The sequence below is a fragment of the Haliotis cracherodii genome, unplaced genomic scaffold (assembly GCF_022045235.1).
Source record: "Haliotis cracherodii isolate W230 unplaced genomic scaffold, xgHalCrac1.p SCAF_4, whole genome shotgun sequence".
Lineage (NCBI taxonomy): Eukaryota > Metazoa > Mollusca > Gastropoda > Lepetellida > Haliotidae > Haliotis > Haliotis cracherodii.
The window spans coordinates 23,035,220-23,057,127 of record NW_027266297.1 but is presented as its reverse complement, the minus strand read 5'-3'; the positions used below and the strand labels follow the sequence as shown (position 1 = coordinate 23,057,127).

The 21,908-nt window shown below is 40.8% G+C and overlaps 1 protein-coding gene across 3 annotated transcripts in view; it reads right to left on the bottom strand.

Moving 5' to 3' along the window:
- LOC139478172 (TBC1 domain family member 2B-like) overlaps positions 1–21,908 on the bottom strand; it is a 42,072-nt gene that overhangs the window by 13,723 nt on the left and 6,441 nt on the right. For 2 of the 3 annotated variants that reach the window (XM_071260521.1, XM_071260523.1), the window contains exons 5-12: positions 21,668–21,795; positions 20,310–20,441; positions 17,897–17,914; positions 14,128–14,338; positions 13,168–13,274; positions 10,285–10,370; positions 2,269–2,380; positions 769–889 (exon numbers count right to left, since the gene is read on the bottom strand). In XM_071260521.1, coding sequence (XP_071116622.1) covers positions 769–889; positions 2,269–2,380; positions 10,285–10,370; positions 13,168–13,274; positions 14,128–14,338; positions 17,897–17,914; positions 20,310–20,441; positions 21,668–21,795 — 915 coding nt within the window. The remainder of the gene's footprint in view (positions 1–768; positions 890–2,268; positions 2,381–10,284; positions 10,371–13,167; positions 13,275–14,127; positions 14,339–17,896; positions 17,915–20,309; positions 20,442–21,667; positions 21,796–21,908) is intronic. The other variant, XM_071260522.1, reaches the window with a different exon arrangement.

Genomic DNA, 21,908 nt, shown 5'->3' with positions numbered 1-21,908 from the left:
TCTCAATGATGGTGTGACATAAATAATGACATAAAACGCAAATGCCTGTCATATATTCTTTTGGTTTAAATTGAGTGATTTGACAAATTTTGAAGCAAATAAAAACAACTCTCTCCTTCAATCAGTCTACTTCACAAACTCTTAGAATTAGCAGTGATTGAAATTGATAATGAAATTAAGTATTAGCTATCTGGGCTATTTATGGGATGTCATAATACTGCTGTAATACTGATACTGCTGTGATACCGATACTGCTGTGATACTTATATTGCTGTGATACCAATACTGCTGTTATACCGATACTGCTGTCATACTGATACTGCTGTGATACTGATATTGCTGTGATACCGATACTGCTGTTATACCGATACTGCTGACCACCTACCTCAACATACCCCACAATACTTCAACATAATACACGCATGAATGGTGAGGGAGACTTGTAGTGTTAAAGGACGTTTTTATCAGCATTTCATTTTTATCCCAACATGACAGCTCAATGAAGGAGGACAGACTAGATGTGTTTTTAAACATTTATCCTGGACCTGGATACCTGGAGTATATGTATGGTTTTGATAAACTAAAGATTTATAACTGGAGTAAATCTTGGTTTGGAATCTTGACAGTGCATTATTATTATTATTATTATTATTATTATTATTATTTACAGATTAAAATGAAAATGCAGCAAAGATTGTTTGGGTGATCCTGGCAGAGTCAGGCTGGTTAGGCTCATTATTATTATTATTATTATTATTATTATTATACCTTGATATTGTTGGCTAGCTCTGCCGACTGTCTCTGCAGCTGGTCTGCTCGGGCGAGGAGAATGTCTTCATCGTCCTCAAACATACACTTCTGGAAGCCATAGCGGTCATACTCTTGCGTGCTGTAAACAGACACATAGAAACATTTCAAAGTCAGAGTCATTTCACAGATTATCTGTAGCATGCTCATATCTCTTAAAGTTTTGTCTAAATAATGTTGTTGTTTTTATGGAGATCACAAAGATCATAAACTATATTGACGCACACGTTCAAAACTTTTTCAGCAATGAATTTCACTCTTTTGCCACACAAATAAGTGAATCTTTCACATGTACATGTACTAGATCTTATATCCTGGGGTATTGTGAAGGTGTGTTGATTAAAATGGATGTGGGAGCTTGGACAGTGACTGCCACTTGTCTGATGCCATGTGCAGATATTTGCCACCCACCTGTTTCATGCCATGTGTAGATGTTTGTCACCCACCTGTTTGATGCCATGTGCAGATGTTTGTCACCCACCTGTTTGATGCCATGTGCAGATGTTTGTCACCCACCTGTTTGATGCCATGTGCAGATGTTTGTCACCCATCTGTTTGATGCTATGTGCAGATGTTTGTCACCCACCTGTTTGATGCCATGTGCAGATGTTTGTCACCCACCTGTTTGATGCCATGTGCAGATGTTTGTCATCCACCTGTTTGATGCCATGTGCAGAGGTTTGTCACCCATCTGTTTGATGCTATGTGCAGATGTTTGTCACCCACCTGTTTGATGCCATGTGCAGATGTTTGTCACCCACCTGTTTGATGCCATGTGCAGATGTTTGTCACCCACCTGTTTGATGCCATGTGCAGATGTTTGTCACCCACCTTTTTGATGCCATGTGCAGATGTTTGTCACCCACCTGTTTGATGCCATGTGCAGATGTTTGTCACCCACCTGTTTGATGCCATGTGCAGATGTTTGTCACCCACCTGTTTGATGCCATGTGCAGATGTTTGTCACCCACCTGTTTGATGCCATGTGCAGATGTTTGTCACCCACCTGTTTGATGCCATGTGCAGATGTTTGTCATCCACCTGTTTGATGCCATGTGCAGAGGTTTGTCACCCATCTGTTTGATGCCATGTGCAGATGTTTGTCACCCACCTGTTTGATGCCATGTGCAGATGTTTGTCATCCACCTGTTTGATGCCATGTGCAGAGGTTTGTCACCCATCTGTTTGATGCTATGTGCAGATGTTTGTCACCCACCTGTCTAATGCCATGTGCAGATGTTTGTCACCCACCTGTTTGATGCCATGTGCAGAGGTTTGTCACCCACCTGTTTGATGCCATGTGCAGATGTTTGTCATCCACCTGTTTGATGCCATCTGCAGATGTTTGTCACCCACCTGTCTAATGCCATGTGCAGATGTTTGTCACCCACCTGTTTGATGCCATGTGCAGATGTTTGTCACCCACCTGTTTGATGCTATGTGCAGATGTTTGTCACCCACCTGTTCGATGCCATGTGCAGATGTTTGTTGTCAGCATCACCGGACTCAGCATCCATGGCTTCCTGCAGCAGCTGGTTGACGATCTCCTGGGACCGCGTGCTTTCACTGCCGCCTTTAACACACAGAACAAACAGCATGAACACAAAAACAGTTCAAGGATCAATATTAGACAAAACTTGGAAGACAATCATTTAAGGAATGGGGCGGTGGGGTAGCCAAGTGGTTAAAATGTTCGCTCGTCACGATGAAGACCCGGGTTTGATTCCCCTCATGGGTATCATGGGTGAAGCCCATTTCTGGTGTCTCCACATGAAGTTGTTTTACATGACATATGGATCAATACTTGCAATTAGCTAACTTTGCCTTATAAATATTACACAATTGTTCTTCAACTTTAACTGAATCCAAGTAAGTCTTTGAAACACAGTTAATTGACATGTTTATTCACAGACTGCAAACTTGTACAGGCTACAGATACAGACTATATCAAAGATGTATGAAAACAAAATGATCTCGGAAGGCAGTCACTTAACATTTTCTAACACGGAAGAAATTTTCATAAGGCCTTATAATTTTCTTACGTTAGTTTACAAGATGAACCAACAAAAAGTACCTGAAATTAGAAATAAAAAAAAGTATTTTGGGGGCCGACTATGTTTTACAATTACCATAGTATGCACCCAGACATAATACACAGCCCTACCTCTAAGGGGACGTAATATTTAAAACTATTTTGGAGAAGAATCTTTTTTACGAGTATTATGCACCGGTGAAATTTAATGACAGGACATTTTTTCACCGCTGTACATAAGAAATGTGAATAATCCATATGAAAATCATTATTCTAACAAAAAAAAGAAGAATTATCTTTCTGTATGGTATCTTGTCATGTTAAAACTTGCTAGTTTTTCATTCCTCAGTAGCAGTACTATTGAAAGTTGAAATTGAAAACCACCTACCAGGAACACTGAATTTTAGGCCAAAATATTTGTAAAACCAACTAATAAATAATAAAAGGCATAACTAAGAATAGAGGGTTATCAAGTCACTATAACATCCAGTCATTATTTCTTGAAATATATGTGCTTATAATACTTAAATATCAAGATTTCTACACAATGTCAATTGTCTGATAGGCTTTTCCTACAATTCCATCAATGACAATAAATTTTCATCACCGATTTTAAATTCTTATCGATGAATGTTGATATATTTGATATCGAAAGACACAAGGTTGAGATTTTATTTATCATCCAACATCATTCTTGAAACTGAATCTGGTGTCCCCCCACCGTGATATTGCTGGAATATTGTTAGAAGGGACGTAAAACCATACTCACTCACTCACTCCAACTGTTTCAGTTTGTAAACAGTCATAAGCAGTGTGTTAAGTGTAAAAAGTACTGCTCTAACCACCATCAGTCACACACATATCAGTGATGGAATTTAATTGTGACATCATAGTAACCGATGACATCACAATAGTATGCAAAGCATTGTGATGCACTTTCATTGCAGCCATGTCTCCTGTGGAGACAGTTTTGGATACTAAATGCTGATTTCCAACATATGTGGACTATTGTGAGTGACTGAATGCTGTTATACCGCAGTCAGCAATATTTCATCTCTATCATGGCGGAGTGTAAATAAACAAGTACAAGCAAGGTAAACAAGTGGCTGATGGCATGGGAGTCATGTCGTCTGGATACGCTGACACACAATAAACTATGTCACACATTTTGACTACCCAATCTGTATATGAGTCGAGGATTACAACAAGAATGCGGTGCTATGGATCTGTTCACTGATTCAGGACTAACGGATGCAGCCGACTACAGACTTACGAGCAGGCTTTTTAAACTTGTCCCAGTAGCTGACTTTGTTGGGCTGTGTACCTGGTGACCATGAGTGATGTCGTCGAGGCCGGCGCATGTGAGATGGGTGAAAGTGACTGATCGCATCATGATCAAAACACAGGAACTGCACAATGAATCTACGATGCATCTTGGCAGTTCGAATCTCCACAAACGTTTCTTCAAAAAGGGTACGGTTGCAGGAATTTTTAAAAATAAAATCCAATATTTTTCCGTTCCTTCACGATGTCCTTGCTCAATGAAGGGTCCACATCCAGATTATCAAAACAAATTTGAAGTTCTCTCTTCTCATACAGTGTTACTTCACTTGCAGATTCTAATCTAGAAATCCTCCACAAGGTTCAAGTTATCCAGTAAGATCCGATGCAAGTCAATTTAACAATAATAAACCAAGAAGACAACATGTTCAACACAGATATCATATTCTCATAATGAAAGATAAGACTTCATCTGGCAGATGAGGATTAAAACTATGTTGCTGAACACAAATAAGATAAATCCAAAAGGCAAAGATGTCGAACAAACAATTATCAAAGCTTCACAATGAAAACACAAAATTCAAGATGGCGACATTTATAGTTCACACATCAATACTGCAACAAGACATCTACAGATGTTGAACAATTGTAATCCAGGTTTGAAAACTAAACAATCCAAACACAGCCAGAATACTTTCAATGATCTCTAAACATGCTGCCAAGGTTATTATCCGGACATAACAGTTTTCCAAATCCAGCCCATTGACAACACAACATGAAGTTAATCCTGTCGTCTGACACACAGAATGACTTATGGAGCCTGGGAACCAATATTGGTGTCCCCTCAGGAGTAGCCCACTAACCCAGCTGTGACCAACATACACATTCTATAGGGAACCATGCAATGCAATACGTTCATTACACCATGCCCATCTGACATATATCTGCTTATCAACCAGGGAATCAATGTTTTATATTGATAATCAATGATGCAACAATACGACTGATGCGTGTCAATTGCATGACACACAACCTGTCACCACCAACCTATATTAACTGTAACAAGAGTATATATACATATGCTACACACTGAAATAAGCCTTGTTAATTCAATCAATATGATAATTACATACATCCTTGTGGAATAATGCATTCAACACATGTATCTCTGTTTTTTTCTTTATATAAACAGCAGTTTAACCTAGTGGCATTTTAACCTACATTTCCAGATATAATTTTAAAATATTATGAAAGGTACTTTCAAAACTATGTAGACTAGCCGTTTGTTTACTCCAAGCACGCCTTGTAAATATATCGACAGTAAGACAGTATGGTTGATAAGATTCATTATCATGATCCTGTTCATATTTCTCAGATGAATTCCTTTAAATGCATAAGCGTGTTGACAATAAGGTAACAATAGCTACAACTTGGTGACATGTGGTGGCAGCCATACGGAGTATTGATGGTACTTCCTTCACTAGGTCATTGTAGTTTAGAACTCACTGAATATCAGCTTGTGTCTTGTCAAGATGAAGCCAAAAACAGAATATAAGAAAACTCAGATGTTTTTTTAATGAAAATAATAAGATGACTTGTTGTTCTAAAGTAGTAAGAACGACACTCAGAGTGTATAAGTTCATGTATTTATACATTTACATAAACTTTAAGTATCTATAAATTCGAGTATATGTCTCTCAGGAAATAATTTTCTGTTTGCCTAGGTCAATACATTCACAGGTGATACACACTTGATATTGAGTTGGAGCAAGTGTACTGCATATTTATGACAACAGAGGCAATCTTAAGAGGAAACAACACATCTGTTTTCTCAGTATAACATGACTGCCTGATAGGTCAAGGTAACAACATTCATTGTCATACCGCCATGTCAGAATGATGAGACCTGATTGGTCTATGTGATCTTGATAAAATACTTTATCATACCTCCATGTCAGAATGATGAGACCTGATTGGTCTATGTGATCTTGATAAAATACTTTAGCATGCCTCCATGTCAGAATGATGAGACCTGATTGGTCTATGTGATCTTGATAAAATACTTTATCATGCCTCCATGTCAGAATGATGAGACCTGATTGGTCTATGTGATCTTGATAAAATGCTTTAGCATGCCTCCATGTCAGAATGATCAGACCTGATTGGTCTATGTGATCTTGATAAAATACTTTATCATGCCTCCATGTCAGAATGATGAGACCTGATTGGTCCACCTGATCTTGATAAGATACTTTAGCATGCCTCCATGTCAGAATGATGAGACCTGATTGGTCTATGTGATCTTGATAAAATACTTTATCATGCCTCCATGTCAGAATGATGAGACCTGATTGGTCCACCTGATCTTGATAAAATACTTTATCATGCCTCCATGTCAGAATGATGAGACCTGATTGGTCCACCTGATCTTGATAAAATACTTTAGCATGCCTCCATGTCAGAATGATGAGACCTGATTGGTCTATGTGATCTTGATAAAATACTTTATCATGCCTCCATGTCAGAATGATCAGACCTGATTGGTCCACCTGATCTTGATAAAATACTTTATCATGCCTCCATGTCAGAATGATGAGACCTGATTGGTCTATGTGATCTGGGATAAAATACTTTAGCATGCCTCCATGTCAGAATGATGAGATCTGATTGGTCCACCTGATCTTGATAAAATACTGTGAGGGTAACAAATTTCTCAGCCAGGGAATAAATCTCTTATACCCCGCCACGAACAATGCAGGCTGTGCATGCATTCCTGAGAGACAGAATAAATCCCTTATACCCTACTTCAAAGCAAAAAGCTGCACGCTTTAACCGAGTGAATGGAAGTCAAGTGACATAGCGCAAGTTAACCTCAGCTCAACCAAACAGCTGTTTTCTATCAATTTTGAATTTGAGTTTCTTTTACCATGTCACATTAAAACATGTCGGTAAGATAAATTTGTTGTAGCAGGATAAAACGGGGTACATGGGGTTTTATCCATGTCGCATTTTATACCATGAGCCCATGTACCCATTGTGATCCTGCTACAACTTATATTGATCCATTGCCAATATCATTTATCAGCTGTTTTATTGTTTTTCAATTAAAGTAAAAAACAAAAGTGTATGTGGATGGTTAACTGAGCAGTTATTGGTACTTTCTTAGTGCAGTAACGCGATGACAACAACATGACATGTGCATTTGACTGTAACCCAGACATCATTTCACCGTATAAATTTCCCTGTCTAAAATATACTGTTTTGTTTTGTTTGCTTGGTGTTTAACACTGCACACAGATGGCGATCCATAAATAAGCGAGTCTGGACCAGGCAATCGAATGATTGACATCATGAATCGATCCACGCAATTGGAATACGATGACATGCATCAACCAAGTCAGCGAACCTGACCACCTGATCCCGTTAGCCGCCTCTTACAGCAAGCATGGGTTGCTGAAGATCAATTCTAACCTGGATCTTTATAGGTACTCAAATATACTGAAACACTTGGAAATGTACAGTGGATTTTGACTCTTGATAAGTATGAAGTGACTGGGAGCTTCAGTCCAGGTATGACAACACAAATTGAGGATTCAAACTCAGACATCACTATTGCAATGTGGCATGCCTTTAGGCCTCACTACATACCTGTTTCCAGTTTTTCTGTCAGTTTGCTGAAAAGTATTTCCCAAATTCCATTATGTGTTTTCATAGTGTGTCAGTATAGCTGATTTGGTAACTGTCCACAAGCAACAGATAGTACCAGATAGTACCACCTGACATTCAGATGATAGGTCACTGCATGCATCTTCTATCGCTCCCAGCTCGGACATATTAAAATGAACTACCGTATTCGACATAATAAGCGTTCAGGGCGCTCTCAAAATTAGAAATAGGGGGCTCTTATTAGAATATTATTTTGGTAAAAGACAACAGAGTTGAAAGATCGTAAATTTCGTGGTTTTTGCAGACAGCCTGAAATGTTTATATACGACAGATATATTTTTCAGAAGTTAATTTCCCGTGATTAAGGATGCATAGAATACACATATTGTGCGCGAATGAATAAGTCTTGTGTACATTGATCAATTGGAAGGGGTGCTAATTGGGATTGTTCACTAGCCAATATATTAGCAAATATCGCCGTTGGCGCTTATTACGCCGAATACAGTATTTGACCATGCAGGGTGGTCATGTCAGTTGAAGGCACATACTGTGGTCTTATTCCAAATTGTTTTGGTTGATTATGAACTGATAAACATTCACTGAGAAAAATGCATCTGATCAGGAGATAGAATCAGCTCTGTGAAAGTGTCGTGTAGGATTTGAACAGGATGGAGGATTAACTTTGTAATAACAATGGTAGCAGGAAATAGGTGTATTAGATTCTATCACAAGATCATTCATCAAGCAGAGATCAGCTCATTAGTATCAACCCAGTAGCCTCCAAGGATGTCCTCTCCACATTCCTTACCTTTTAAGTACACACTTATTTCCGGCCCGGGGTGGCCGGGTAGCCTACTGATTAAAACATTTGTTTATCACGACAAAATCTTGGATTTAATTTTCCACATGAGTACCAAGTATGAAGCTTATTTCAAGGGTCCCTGCCGTGATGTTGCTGGAATATTGCCAAAAGCAGTGTAAAAACAAAACTCACTCGCTATTTCGGGCCCAGTGATTTTCAATAACTACTTGTTCCCCCCATATTATGTATAGTTGGTAGGACCCAGTGGGCAGTGTAAATAGAAAGAAGAAATGTGTGATACATATTTTATTACTGAAGTAAATAAGCAAAAAATAAAATTTATGTATGCTTCATTCACTTTATTATTCACATGAATCTGACCTGGCATCATAAGTTGTAGCAGGATCACGAGGGGTACATGGGGTTTATGCGTCCAGTGTTAGGCTAATACCACAAGCCCCATGCGACCCGCGTTGGGTTTTATACCATGTGCTCATGGTATAAAACTTCAAGCAGGATAAAAAAAAAACACGTACCCCTTGTGATCCTGCTGCAACAAATTTTTCTTACAGACATTGAGCTGAGTATAGCTTTTGCTATGTCACGTGACTTTCTTGACTCGGAAAAAGCGTGCAGCTTTTTGCTTTGAAATGGGATAAAAGGGATTTATTCTGCCTCTCAGAATCCATGTACAGCCCCTCATACCCCGCTGAGTAATTTGTTTCTCTCCAAGGCGGGCTTGGGTCTGTCTGTCCCATAGCATCTATTGTTACATTTACTCCGTGATATCTACAAGGTGGTGGGTTGGCTCTGTCTGTCCTATAGCATCTATTGTTACATCTATCCTGTAACATCTATTGTAACATCTACTCCGTGATATCCACGAGGTGGTGGGTTGGCTCTGTCTGTCCTATAGCATCTATTGTTACATTTACTCCCTGATATCTACAAGGTGGTGGGTTGGCTCTGTCTGTCCTATAGCATCTATTGGTACATTTACTCCCTGATATCCACAAGGTGGTGGGTTGGCTCTGTCTGTCCTATAGCATCTATTGTTACATCTATCCTGTAACATCTATTGTAACATCTACTCCCTGATATCCACAAGGTGATGTGTTGGCTCTGTCTGTCCTATAGCATCTATTGTTACATTTACTCCCTGATATCCACAAGGTGGTGGGTTGGCTCTGTCTGTCCTATAGCATCTATTGTTACATCTATCCTGTAACATCTATTGTAACATCTACTCCTGATATCCGCGAGGTGGCGGGTCGGCTCTGTCTATTCAATAACATCTGTTGTTACATCTATCCTGTAACATCTATTGTAACATCTACTCCCTGATATCCACGACTAGGTGGGTTGGCTCTGTCTATTCAATAACATCTGTTGTTACATCTATCCTGTAACATCTATTGTAACATCTACTCCCTGATATCCACGAGGTGGCGGGTCGGCTCTGTCTATTCAATAACATCTGTTGTTACATCTATCCTGTAACATCTATTGTTACATCTACTCCTGATATCCACGAGGTGGTGGGTTGGCTCTGTCTATTCAATAACATCTGTCACCTATTACAACAAGCACAGGTTACGGAGGACCTATTCCAACCCTGAATCCACACTTTGTGTTCACCATAGTAACAGGGGCCATGCGTTCTGATAACACAGTGTAAGAAGAGCTGTGCACTCACCCATGACAGGAGCTTGGTTTTCCTTCAACAAAATCAGGTACCGGCTTTTGGTCTTATAGTAATCGGCTTCCAGTTTTGCATAGTTTCTGGAATATGAAATCGAGCTCGGTCAACATATGACAAAATTGTACTCATATGGGATGACACATCCATGGTGCTTTCATTGTTTCCAGTTGGAAACAGAATATTTTAAGTTGTCCCAATATAAAACTTACTCTCATGACAAACCCCTCAACATTCTAAAAACTGAGTCACAGGTTTTGGCTACAATCACCATCCACATGCACAAAGCATATGGTAGTTCCATCAAAACATCTAAAACATAATGGCATGCAAGAGGAAGAAACACATAATTTCATTCCCTTGGTACATATGTATACTTGTAACCATATTATGGACCAGCTTGTTTGCCATGCATGGGGTACTGGGGACCTATTCTGTCCAGGAATCCCCAAGTGGCTGGATGCGCCATGCATGGGGTACTGGGAACCTGTTCTGCCCCGGAGTCCCCCAAGTGGCTACAGTAGGTAGGTAGGTAGGATGTGCCATGCACGGGGTACTGGGGACCTGTTCTGCCCTAGAATCCACCACGTGGTTGGATGTGCCATGCATGGGGTACTGGGGACCTATTCTGCCCTAGAATCCACCATGTGGTTGGATGTGCCATGCATGGGGTACTGGAGACCTGTTCTGCCCTAGAATCCACCACGTGGTTGGATGTGCCATGCATGGGGTACTGGGGACCTGTTCTGCCCCGGAGTCCCCCAAGTGGCTACAGTAGGTAGGTAGGATGTGCCATGCATGGGGTACTGGGGACCTATTCTGCCCTAGAATCCACCAAGTAGTTGGATGTGCCATGCATGGGGTACTGGGGACCTATTCTGTCCAGGAAGCCCCAAGTAGTTGGATGTGCCATGCATGGGGTACTGGGGACCTATTCTGTCCAGGAAGCCCCAAGTAGTTGGATGTTCCATGCACGGGGTACTGGGGACCTGTTCTGTCCAGGAAGCCCCAAGTAGTTGGATGTTCCATGCATGGGGTACTGGGGACCTATTCTGTCCAGGAAGCCCCAAGTAGTTGGATGTTCCATGCATGGGGTACTGGGGACCTATTCTGTCCAGGAAGCCCCAAGTAGTTGGATGTTCCATGCACGGGGTACTGGGGACCTGTTCTGTCCAGGAAGCCCCAAGTAGTTGGATGTTCCATGCATGGGGTACTGGGGACCTATTCTGTCCAGGAAGCCCCAAGTAGTTGGATGTTCCATGCATGGGGTACTGGGGACCTATTCTGTCCAGGAAGCCCCAAGTAGTTGGATGTTCCATGCATGGGGTACTCGGGACCTATTCTGTCCAGGAAGCCCCAAGTAGTTGGATGTGACATGCATGGGGTACTGGGGACCTATTCTGTCCAGGAAGCCCCAAGTAGTTGGATGTGCCATGCATGGGGTACTGGGGACCTATTCTGTCCAGGAAGCCCCAAGTAGTTGGATGTGCCATGCATGGGGTACTGGGGACCTATTCTGTCCAGGAAGCCCCAAGTAGTTGGATGTTCCATGCACGGGGTACTGGGGACCTGTTCTGTCCAGGAATCCCAAGTGGTTGGATGTGCCATGCACGGGGTACTGGGGACCTGTTCTGCCCTAGAATCCACCACATGATTGGATATGCCATGCATGGGGTACTGGGGACCTATTCTGTCCAGGAAGCCCCAAGTAGTTGGATGTGCCATGCATGGGGTACTGGGGACCTATTCTGTCCTGGAACCCCCAAGTGGTTGGATGTGCCATGCACGGGGTACTGGGGACCTGTTCTGCCCTAGAATCCACCACGTGGTTGGATGTGCCATGCATGGGGTACTGGGGACCTGTTCTGCCCTAGAATCCACCACGTGGTTGGATGTGCCATGCATGGGGTACTGGGGACCTATTCTGTCCAGGAAGCCCCAAGTAGTTGGATGTTCCATGCATGGGGTACTGGGGACCTATTCTGTCCAGGAAGCCCCAAGTAGTTGGATGTTCCATGCATGGGGTACTGGGGACCTATTCTGTCCAGGAAGCCCCAAGTAGTTGGATGTTCCATGCATGGGGTACTGGGGACCTATTCTGTCCAGGAAGCCCCAAGTAGTTGGATGTTCCATGCATGGGGTACTGGGGACCTATTCTGTCCAGGAAGCCCCAAGTAGTTGGATGTGACATGCATGGGGTACTGGGGACCTATTCTGTCCAGGAAGCCCCAAGTAGTTGGATGTGCCATGCATGGGGTACTGGGGACCTGTTCTGTCCAGGAAGCCCCAAGTAGTTGGATGTTCCATGCATGGGGTACTGGGGACCTATTCTGTCCAGGAAGCCCCAAGTAGTTGGATGTGACATGCATGGGGTACTGGGGACCTATTCTGTCCAGGAAGCCCCAAGTAGTTGGATGTGCCATGCACGGGGTACTGGGGACCTGTTCTGTCCAGGAATCCCAAGTGGTTGGATGTGCCATGCATGGGGTACTGGGGACCTATTCTGTCCAGGAAGCCCCAAGTAGTTGGATGTTCCATGCATGGGGTACTGGGGACCTATTCTGTCCAGGAAGCCCCAAGTAGTTGGATGTGCCATGCACGGGGTACTGGGGACCTGTTCTGTCCAGGAATCCCAAGTGGTTGGATGTGCCATGCATGGGGTACTGGGGACCTGTTCTGCCCTAGAATCCACCACGTGGTTGGATGTGCCATGCACGCGGTACTGGGGACCTGTTCTGCCCTAGAATCCACCACGTGGTTGGATGTGCCATGCATGGGGTACTGGGGACCTATTCTGTACAGGAAGCCCCAAGTAGTTGGATGTGCCATGCATGGGGTACTGGGGACCTATTCTGCGGTTGAATGTGCCAGCGTACTCACATAAGCAGCATCTTCTCCCGAGCCTCATCATTCTGCCGCAGTTGATTCAGCTCCAGTATTTCTTTGGTTAGGAATTTGTTCTGTAGCTCATAAGCTTGGCAAGAATCCTACTCAAGGAGAACAACATATTGAACATCACCTTCAACAGCTGACAGTGCTGACACTATTTGTTCCTTCCGAGGAAGCTTGTCATAAACACGAAAAATATGGACTGTCACATAAATATTTGGTCTTATAGGAGGGCGCTCACAAAGATTACTTTACAATTCAACCCCACTCCTCTTTAAAAGGCCTTCAAAAGTTAATTTCTACTTTGTTTACCAATCAGGAATCAGGCAGTACAACAGACAAGTTACAATACTATACACATCACAACACATACCGTAGATGAAGTTTACGGTAAACCTAAGTATTTGGGGTGAAAATTCAACAAACATGATGACAAACACTGAAATTAACATCATGCATTGAATTTTACTGTGCATAATCACAACACACATAGCATACTACTGATAAGAATGTCACATTTCTAATAAACTAACGTCATAACCAACTGATCTCCATTAAAAACTTTGATACAAATGCAATACACCAGTCTCTGTCAACTTGTCCCCTTTATACCATTAACCACATGTAAAATATGCATCTAGGCCTGCAACATCAAATGCAGGACTGAATAGATATCACTCGACAGAAAGACAAAGACCAGGATGTTGATTAAGATAATCGTATGTAGAGTACATGCGGGTAAAATATTACTATCAGTTTGTATGACTACAATTATTTTCTATCGGACATCATTTTTTCACTGATGCATCAAACTTGGAAATGTCCTCTATATGTCTACAATAAAATCTTTTGAAAGCTTGACTAAGGGCTTGAATGTTGTAATCCTGATCTAACAACTTTAGAGCAAGTGTATATGATGCTCATTGAAAAACATGAAAAACATCGTCTTACCCTTAATGTTTCTAACTCTTTGGTATTAGGTATAATCACAGGAGTGGGCAGCGTTGGACTAGGTAAGGCCGACACAGAGTTCTTGCCCTTGAGTTTCTCCAGTTCATAGATTTGATTGGTCAGTTTCATGATGATCTGGTCCTTGACCTCCAACATGTCCTGGTACATGATGACCTGCTCCCGCTGTGTCTTCAGCTCGGACTCCTGAATCCTGTAACACAAAACATAGTCCGTGAAAAAAACAATTCTCAGAGGTACTGATCAGAGGAAAATGACTTTTTTTTAGTTCAAAATCAATGGATAAAAGGCATATGGACAAAACCTTTTCTTGGTGGACAAGGTCAATGGACAAAACCTTGGAGAACATGGACAAGGGAGATAGTTCTATGGACAGTCTATTACAATGACTGCGACGTTTCGGTGTAGATACTATCAACGTTATCAAGCCAGTGATGTATAGAAATATGAAGTCTCTACGCATTCATTGTAAAAAAGAAGTTAGAATTATCTCCCTTGTTCATCATACCAACTTCTAAACACCACGAAAAAAAGATACTTGGAGAACTTGGTCAACGGACAAAATCTTTCCTTGGAGGACATGGTCAATGGATAAAAGCTTTTTGGAGAACAAGGCAAATGGACATTATCTTAGGACATAGGAATGGTTACAACTTCTGTGGAAACAAAAGTCAATGGATAAAACCATCTCAAGGTCAAGGTCAAGGTCACCTCCTCCGAGTGCAGGCAATGGACAAACCTTTTCCAAGGACATTTGGATGATACCTGGTCAATGGACAATGAACAAAATGTTTCATGGAGGACATGGTCGATGAGAAAAGTCTTCCGACAGGAAAAGGTTCGGATGGGACCTCTGAAGGGATGTCCTCATATCCTGGTGTAGAAATAGCGAGCACTAACATCTATATGAAAACAAAGGAGTGGTGCTAGTTTGTTTCCAGGTATTTATATATACATGTCAGTTATGATAGGTATCAGTAATAACTTGCATGATGTATGTTACATGTAATATGGCAAATCAATCTCTTGGCTCGTGATTTATGTTATAGGTCCAGATTCTTACTATGTTTTGTTTGTTTGTTTGTTTGTTTGTTTGTTGTACCAAACAATTATGCATCAAAAGTGTTCTTATCAAATTGTGTCTTACAAAATTTAATGAATTTAGATATTAAAAATTTAGGAGTATGTCATGATATTTAAACACGTAAGGTCTGTTCAGGGAAAAGCACATGATGCTATGATACAAGCTCCAGGCAACTGGACAGCTGGGAAATACACCCTCTGCCACAGAGGGAATACAGATAACATGGCAGACACACGAAACAGATTCCAATTACACATGGCATCCTTCAGACAATTGCCGTGAGACAAGTACTGGATGTTTGTGAAATCCATTGAGAGTTTGTTTGTTGTTTAACACCGCACTCAGCAATATTCCAGCTATATGACTGTGGTCTGTAAATAATCGAGTCTGGACCAGACAATCCAGTGATTGACATCATCAGCATCGATCTATGCAATAGGGATACGAGGTTGCATCACCCAAGTCAGTGCGTCTGACCACCTGATCCCGTTACTCGCCTCCTACGACAATGATTGCCTAAGACCAACTCTTACCCGGATCGTCACGGGTCACCTACTTCATGTATAGACACTGATCATACTATGTCACGTTAGGACACGATGCATATCACGAAACATCATTTGTGCCGTTGCATGACAATGCAACCCGGCTAATACAAGGTTTGCTGTCAACCAGTGAAATTCCATGACATGTTCACCTAGATTCATTCTATTAGGACAATGCAATAAGATTTAGCCTTTTGTTTCTATTGCAAGATGGATTATTGCAAGAAATATTTCTTTCTGATCACTGATACAAAATCAAAATCGTGTATCACATCTTGTGTAACTACATGATGCAACACCTGACCTGACCTCCAAGATGCCAAACTGAGAGCATTCATTAATCTATTCGCATATGGTTAGAATACTGGTATATACAACTGATAATCGCATATTTTATTTGTCTGTAACAAAAATCTATATATCACTGTAAGCAATTATTAATGAAGGGTTGGCTGCTGAAATCCAGTATCAAAATGTACTTATTATTTTGGAAAAGTTTGAAGAACATTATTTCCTGACAAGGTTCGGATGTTGTGTTTCTAATGCCCATCAAATTATATAGGGAATTATATGTCTATGAACAATCAAGTTGCTACTTACAAAAACAATGAAATATCTATTATTATGAACTCATAAAGATATGAATAAAATATGCAAATCACCAAAGAACAAATAACATTTGATCCATTGAACACAGACCAAATTCTCACAAGAATGCCACCAAAATAGTAACACAATATATCTTTACTGAAAAATGGTGAATTTACTTAGTGATGCGCATCTGTGAACATGCATTCTGCATTACAATCATCAAGAGACGAAACAACTGTTTTACCTTGGCGCAAAGTACTCCTCGTATCACATTCTGATGCAAATACATGTATATACCATGCACAACATGCATGACATGCATTATTGGATTTATATCCCAATACATCTCAATCATTTTATTCATGATGCTGCATACAACTCATTCATCATGACATCATGTCCAGGATATATGCAACTTATTAGTGACATATTTAAATCATTCACAGTATGCATAACTCATGATATCAGAGGTTTGTCTTGGGTTCCAAAACGATGTAAATTGGTAAATTCAGAAATATAACATTGAATTTGACATACCGTATTCGACGTAATAAGCGCCCAGCTCGCTCTCAAAATTAGAAATAAGGGCCTCTTATTAGAATATAATTTTGGTGAGAAAAAAAAAACAGCTGAAAGATTGTAAATTTTGTAGTTTATGCTGACAGCCTGAAATGATACAAAAGAAAAGTCTGTGCGTATTATACACGACAGATATATTTTCCAAAATTTAATTGCCCATAATTAAGGGTGCTTATAACACATGTGCATGTATTATATATAAATAAAAAAGTCTTGTGTACATTCATCAGTCGGAAAGGGTGCTACTTCGGATTGTTCACTAGCCAATTTATTAGCAAATATCGCCATGGGCCATATTAAAGTGGGGTGCTTATTACATCAAATACAGTAGTAGTCAATGCAATACTTTTAAAATAAGCATTAAAGCCTCTTTCTCTATTCTGCTCCTGCCACCAGTTACATGAGTGCAAACAGCATGAATTGGGAAATGTTTAAATCCAATGTGGGAATATTTACTGAGATTTGCTGCCAACTTGGGGCCAAATATCGGCCTCCAAGCAAGTCAAGATAAATCCCTGGATACATGCAACTTATTAATGATATAAACAATTCATCAGCATAATTAGTGACATGTGGAAATCATTCATGACATAGACAATTCTTTAGTGATATCTTTAACTCACGTACGACATATGCAACTCATTCATGGATATATGCAACTCATCAATGATATAAAGATGGGAAAAACAAGGGAACAATTAAATATTTTACGTTATGAATTCAATAAATATAATTTATATAATAAATAAAGTCACTGAGTGATATGTTCACATCTGGGGTTTACTAAATTGCTGAAATGTAGCGTGGGTACATACCAAGTTTGATATCAAACACCTTATTCTCCTTGTGGAAGTCCCCTTATTTCATCCCATCTTTATTCATGGCAAACTAACATGACACATGACACATGACGACCATGGGAAAAATGGGCAACATGACAAGGAATGCTTACTTCACCATCTTGCCTTTCCTGAAAACAGCCGAATATATAGGAATCTCCTGTACAGAGCTGTGTGCAATACAGCTTATACAGAGGATATCAAGCCAGTACAAACATACAGTAGACATCTGGGCTATTAACATAAATTCAATTAGTATCAACACTTCAAAATATGTGATAGGGCTGAACAATCTCATGAAGTGCTTCTTCCTGAGGCAAGGGAGGTAACTGACTATAAAACTCCAGTTTATCACCCTTGCCGAACTAGGCTGGAATTATGGAGTTATATTTTGTCTGGACTAATGATCCAATCACAGTCCACTTAAAATCGCTTAACAAAAATCGACAAATTGTTTGTCAACTGCCACGCAGATGTCGGTCCATTGCAGGATTTGTAAAGCATGTGTACCGTCAACTTGTTGTCAACAAATATTTTCCAAATCCTTTCATGTTTCTAATCAAGGTGCTCACATGATTAGATGCACTGCGCACAGTAAAACCTGTTTGTTTTATAATATAGATCTTGATTATCAATTTGATCGTCTTGACTGCGCGCCGCCATTTTGTTTGAAGCAAACGCAAGTGATATGAGAGGTGGAATCTGATTGGTAAATAAGAGGGACAAAGAAGGGACATAACTCTTAATAGCCACTGGCGGCGGAACTATCGAGTGCCAGGCAGGGTAACAACAAGTACCATATTTTGATGTCTTCTGGTTTGACGTGGTCAAGATGACCAAAGAGGTAATGCCGCCATGAACAGTATTTCAGTTATACCATAGTATGTCAGCATGATGAGGGAGTTCTGTGTATGTTTAGGGATTGGAACCCATGAACGTAGGTTTCCAGCATGTAAGAGGCAGACTTTAAACACTATGGTGGATGTGAGTGGCTTTGGTTTATGGCACTTGGAATAGAACATTAGTTTTCTGGGGGACGAAAGCCCGACGTTTACCACTGTAATGAAACCCACGAGCACAGGTATGGTGCTGACGGACCTAGAAACCAGGACAACCTGGAGTTCAAACTCTTTCCCAAATCAGTTTATGTCCAATATTCACATTATTCCGTTGTTGCCCAAGCCTAATATCAACAGTGTATAATTTCAACCATTTATAACAGTCACGCATAAAATTTGAGTTTATCTGAAAATGTTCTAGTAAACCAGCAATACCTGTTATCTCCTGTATTTCTGATTGAAAACGTTTAACGTATGAGTACATCCAGATATCAATAGGTTTTTGTTTGTTTGTTTGTTGTTTAACACCGCACTCAGCAATATTCCAGGTATATGACGTCAGTCCGTAAATAATCAAGTCTCGACCAAACAATCCAACTGATTGACATCATCAGCATCAATCCACGCAATTTGGATACGATGACATGCATCAACCAAGTCAGCGATCATGACCATCCGATCACATTAGTCGCCTCTTACAACAAGCATAGTCGTCTCTTACAGTAGCATGGGTTGCTGAAGACCTATTCTACCCCTGATCTTCACGGGTTAGATATTGACAGGTAAACATAGTAAACATAGTAAACATTTTTGTCTTGTTCAAACTCTGGAGACTACTGAAATAAGGCGTAAACTAGTTCTCTGGACCAGTCTTAGGCTGGGGATTGGTTAGCCACTGACAAGACCCGCAGAGCTAGTTTTCTGCAAGTGGGGGCAGGAATCAGGGAAAACATGCCAGTGGCTGTAACCCTCAGTCAGTGTTAGGAGGGTGAGAGGTAACACAAACGCAGCCAGCAGCTAGCAAATGCTAAGGGTTATGTAGAAATCTCTTATCCAATCACCTTTTCCTATTTTTGTTCCATTTCATTAAAAATACTGGCCAAGTGAGTATCCATGTTTACCAACAGTCTTCCCACAGTCAGTACAATTTACACTGGAGTGAGTACAGTTAAGACAGCTGCCTTTTGTAGGTGTCTGTAGAACTATGTCTGTTGTAAAAAACTCAAAACAATTTAGCATACAGATTGCAAGATAGTTGAATTGTCTGTTCACTGACATAATGTAAGCTGTAACTATGGTAACATAACATAAAATATAGATAAGGAATAACAAATAAAAGCATGGCTGATTGTTTCATGTGATATTGCCAAACTAGAGATTCAAAATTACCAATTGCCACAATCAAGGGGAGATAACTTTCAGTCACATTGCTCTGATCTGATGGTTGTAGGTTCTACATGTTTTCCTGATTATGGGTCTTGGATTGTCAGCACACCATACCTGTGTGTGGGTTTCATGTACGTCTACACTTGAAAGTCACATTCAAAACTGACATGCCAAAACGCAGTTAAATGCAACGAACACACTTCAAAATGTCATAACTCTGTCTGCTGTTATTCTGGTATACAAATCAAACCTTTTTTCAAAGTATAAATAGCAAACGCAGCCAGCTAGACTTTCGACTTACTTTGTGTTTTGTTTCAGTTGTGAGCATTCCTCATCCAGGCTGGACATGCTGTGCCTCATCTCCACGATGTGCTTGTCTCGCTGACGCAGCATCTCATGCCGGTCCTCGCCTGACTTGCTGCCCACTTCTCTCCTAACACAACACATACAATTCTAAATTGTCCAAAAATAGTGAGTGAGTGAGTATGGTTTTATGCCGCTTTTAGCAATTTTCCAGCAATATCATGGCGGGGGACACCAGAAATGGGCTTCACACATTGTACCCATGTTGGGAATCGAACCCGGATACTGTAAAAAGTGACGTTTCGGTATAGATCCTTATACAGTTGTCAAGCAAGTTTGAAGATGAAGTCATCGTGGTTCCGTAGTGGTCTGGTGGGGATGTACTTCAGACCTTTTGACAGGATGTTGGTCTGTTCTGTGGTGAGTTGCTTTTTGTAGACCTTGCTTGACAACGGTATAAGGATCTATACTGAAACGTTGCTTAAGACGTTGTTATCCATAAAATTGTGTCTACCTTGAAAAGCATTGTGGTACACGTGGGACCACAAAGTGAGTTCGCTACATCCATTATTTTGTTATAAGTGAAGTGAAATGGTGTTTAACGTCGCGTCCAAGATTATTGCACTTATATAGCGACGTGCATGTACTTGTGTGTGTGTGGCTGCTTGTACTAGTCCAGACTGATGCCGATTTATAGTGCTAGCTCACTGAGATACCATGCCGCAGTTTAGCATGAATACCCCACTCAGACACAGTATACTGACTTCGAGTCGACCAGTCCTTGTTTTAGCCCCTTAATGCCGAGTGCCAGACAGGGTAACAACAAGCACCATCTTTTAACGTCTTTTGGTATGATGCAGCCGGGGATCGAAACCCGGACCTTCCGCTCTCCAGGCAGACGCTCTACCACTAGACCAGGGAGGCGGTCTATTTTGTTATAAGTGTGTTCGTTATATCCATTATTTTTATATGATAAAGTATACAGCCAAAGGCCAGGACTGAAGAAATAGTGCATTATATCTGTCATTTCATTTTATGCGTGTTTGTTATAAACGTTTACTATAATCTTATTTCAACACTGATTCTTACTCCGAATTGTAGCTATGCATCAGCTGTTCTTTTCTGCTTCAACTCTATTAGCAGCTTGGACTGACAAATCCAATCCCATTATACAGATTCAAATCTAATTACTCCATTACAGCCTTGACATCCTATATTGTTTATCTAAGTACTCTGTTATATCGTTTATCCCACGTGGTGTTATCTCTGTTACTGCACGTCTTCATGGTGTTTATTTTCTGTTATTCCCCCATCATTTCTTCCTGTTTGTTTGTGCTATTCCCCTAGTCAACCTACATGGTGTTGATCTCGGTCCTCTGTACATCCACCTCTTTCTGAAGGAGTTTCACAATCTCCCTGTTGGCCTGAAGCTCCTCTTCTGTGGCCTGCAGGTCATCACGGGCTGTTATCAGGTCCTCGTTTATCTGAACAAACAGTGAGTGAGTGTTATCAGGTCCTTGTTTATCAGAAACAGTGAGTGAGTGAGTGAGTGTTATGAGGTCCTTGTTAATCTGAACAAACAGTGAGTGAGTTTTAT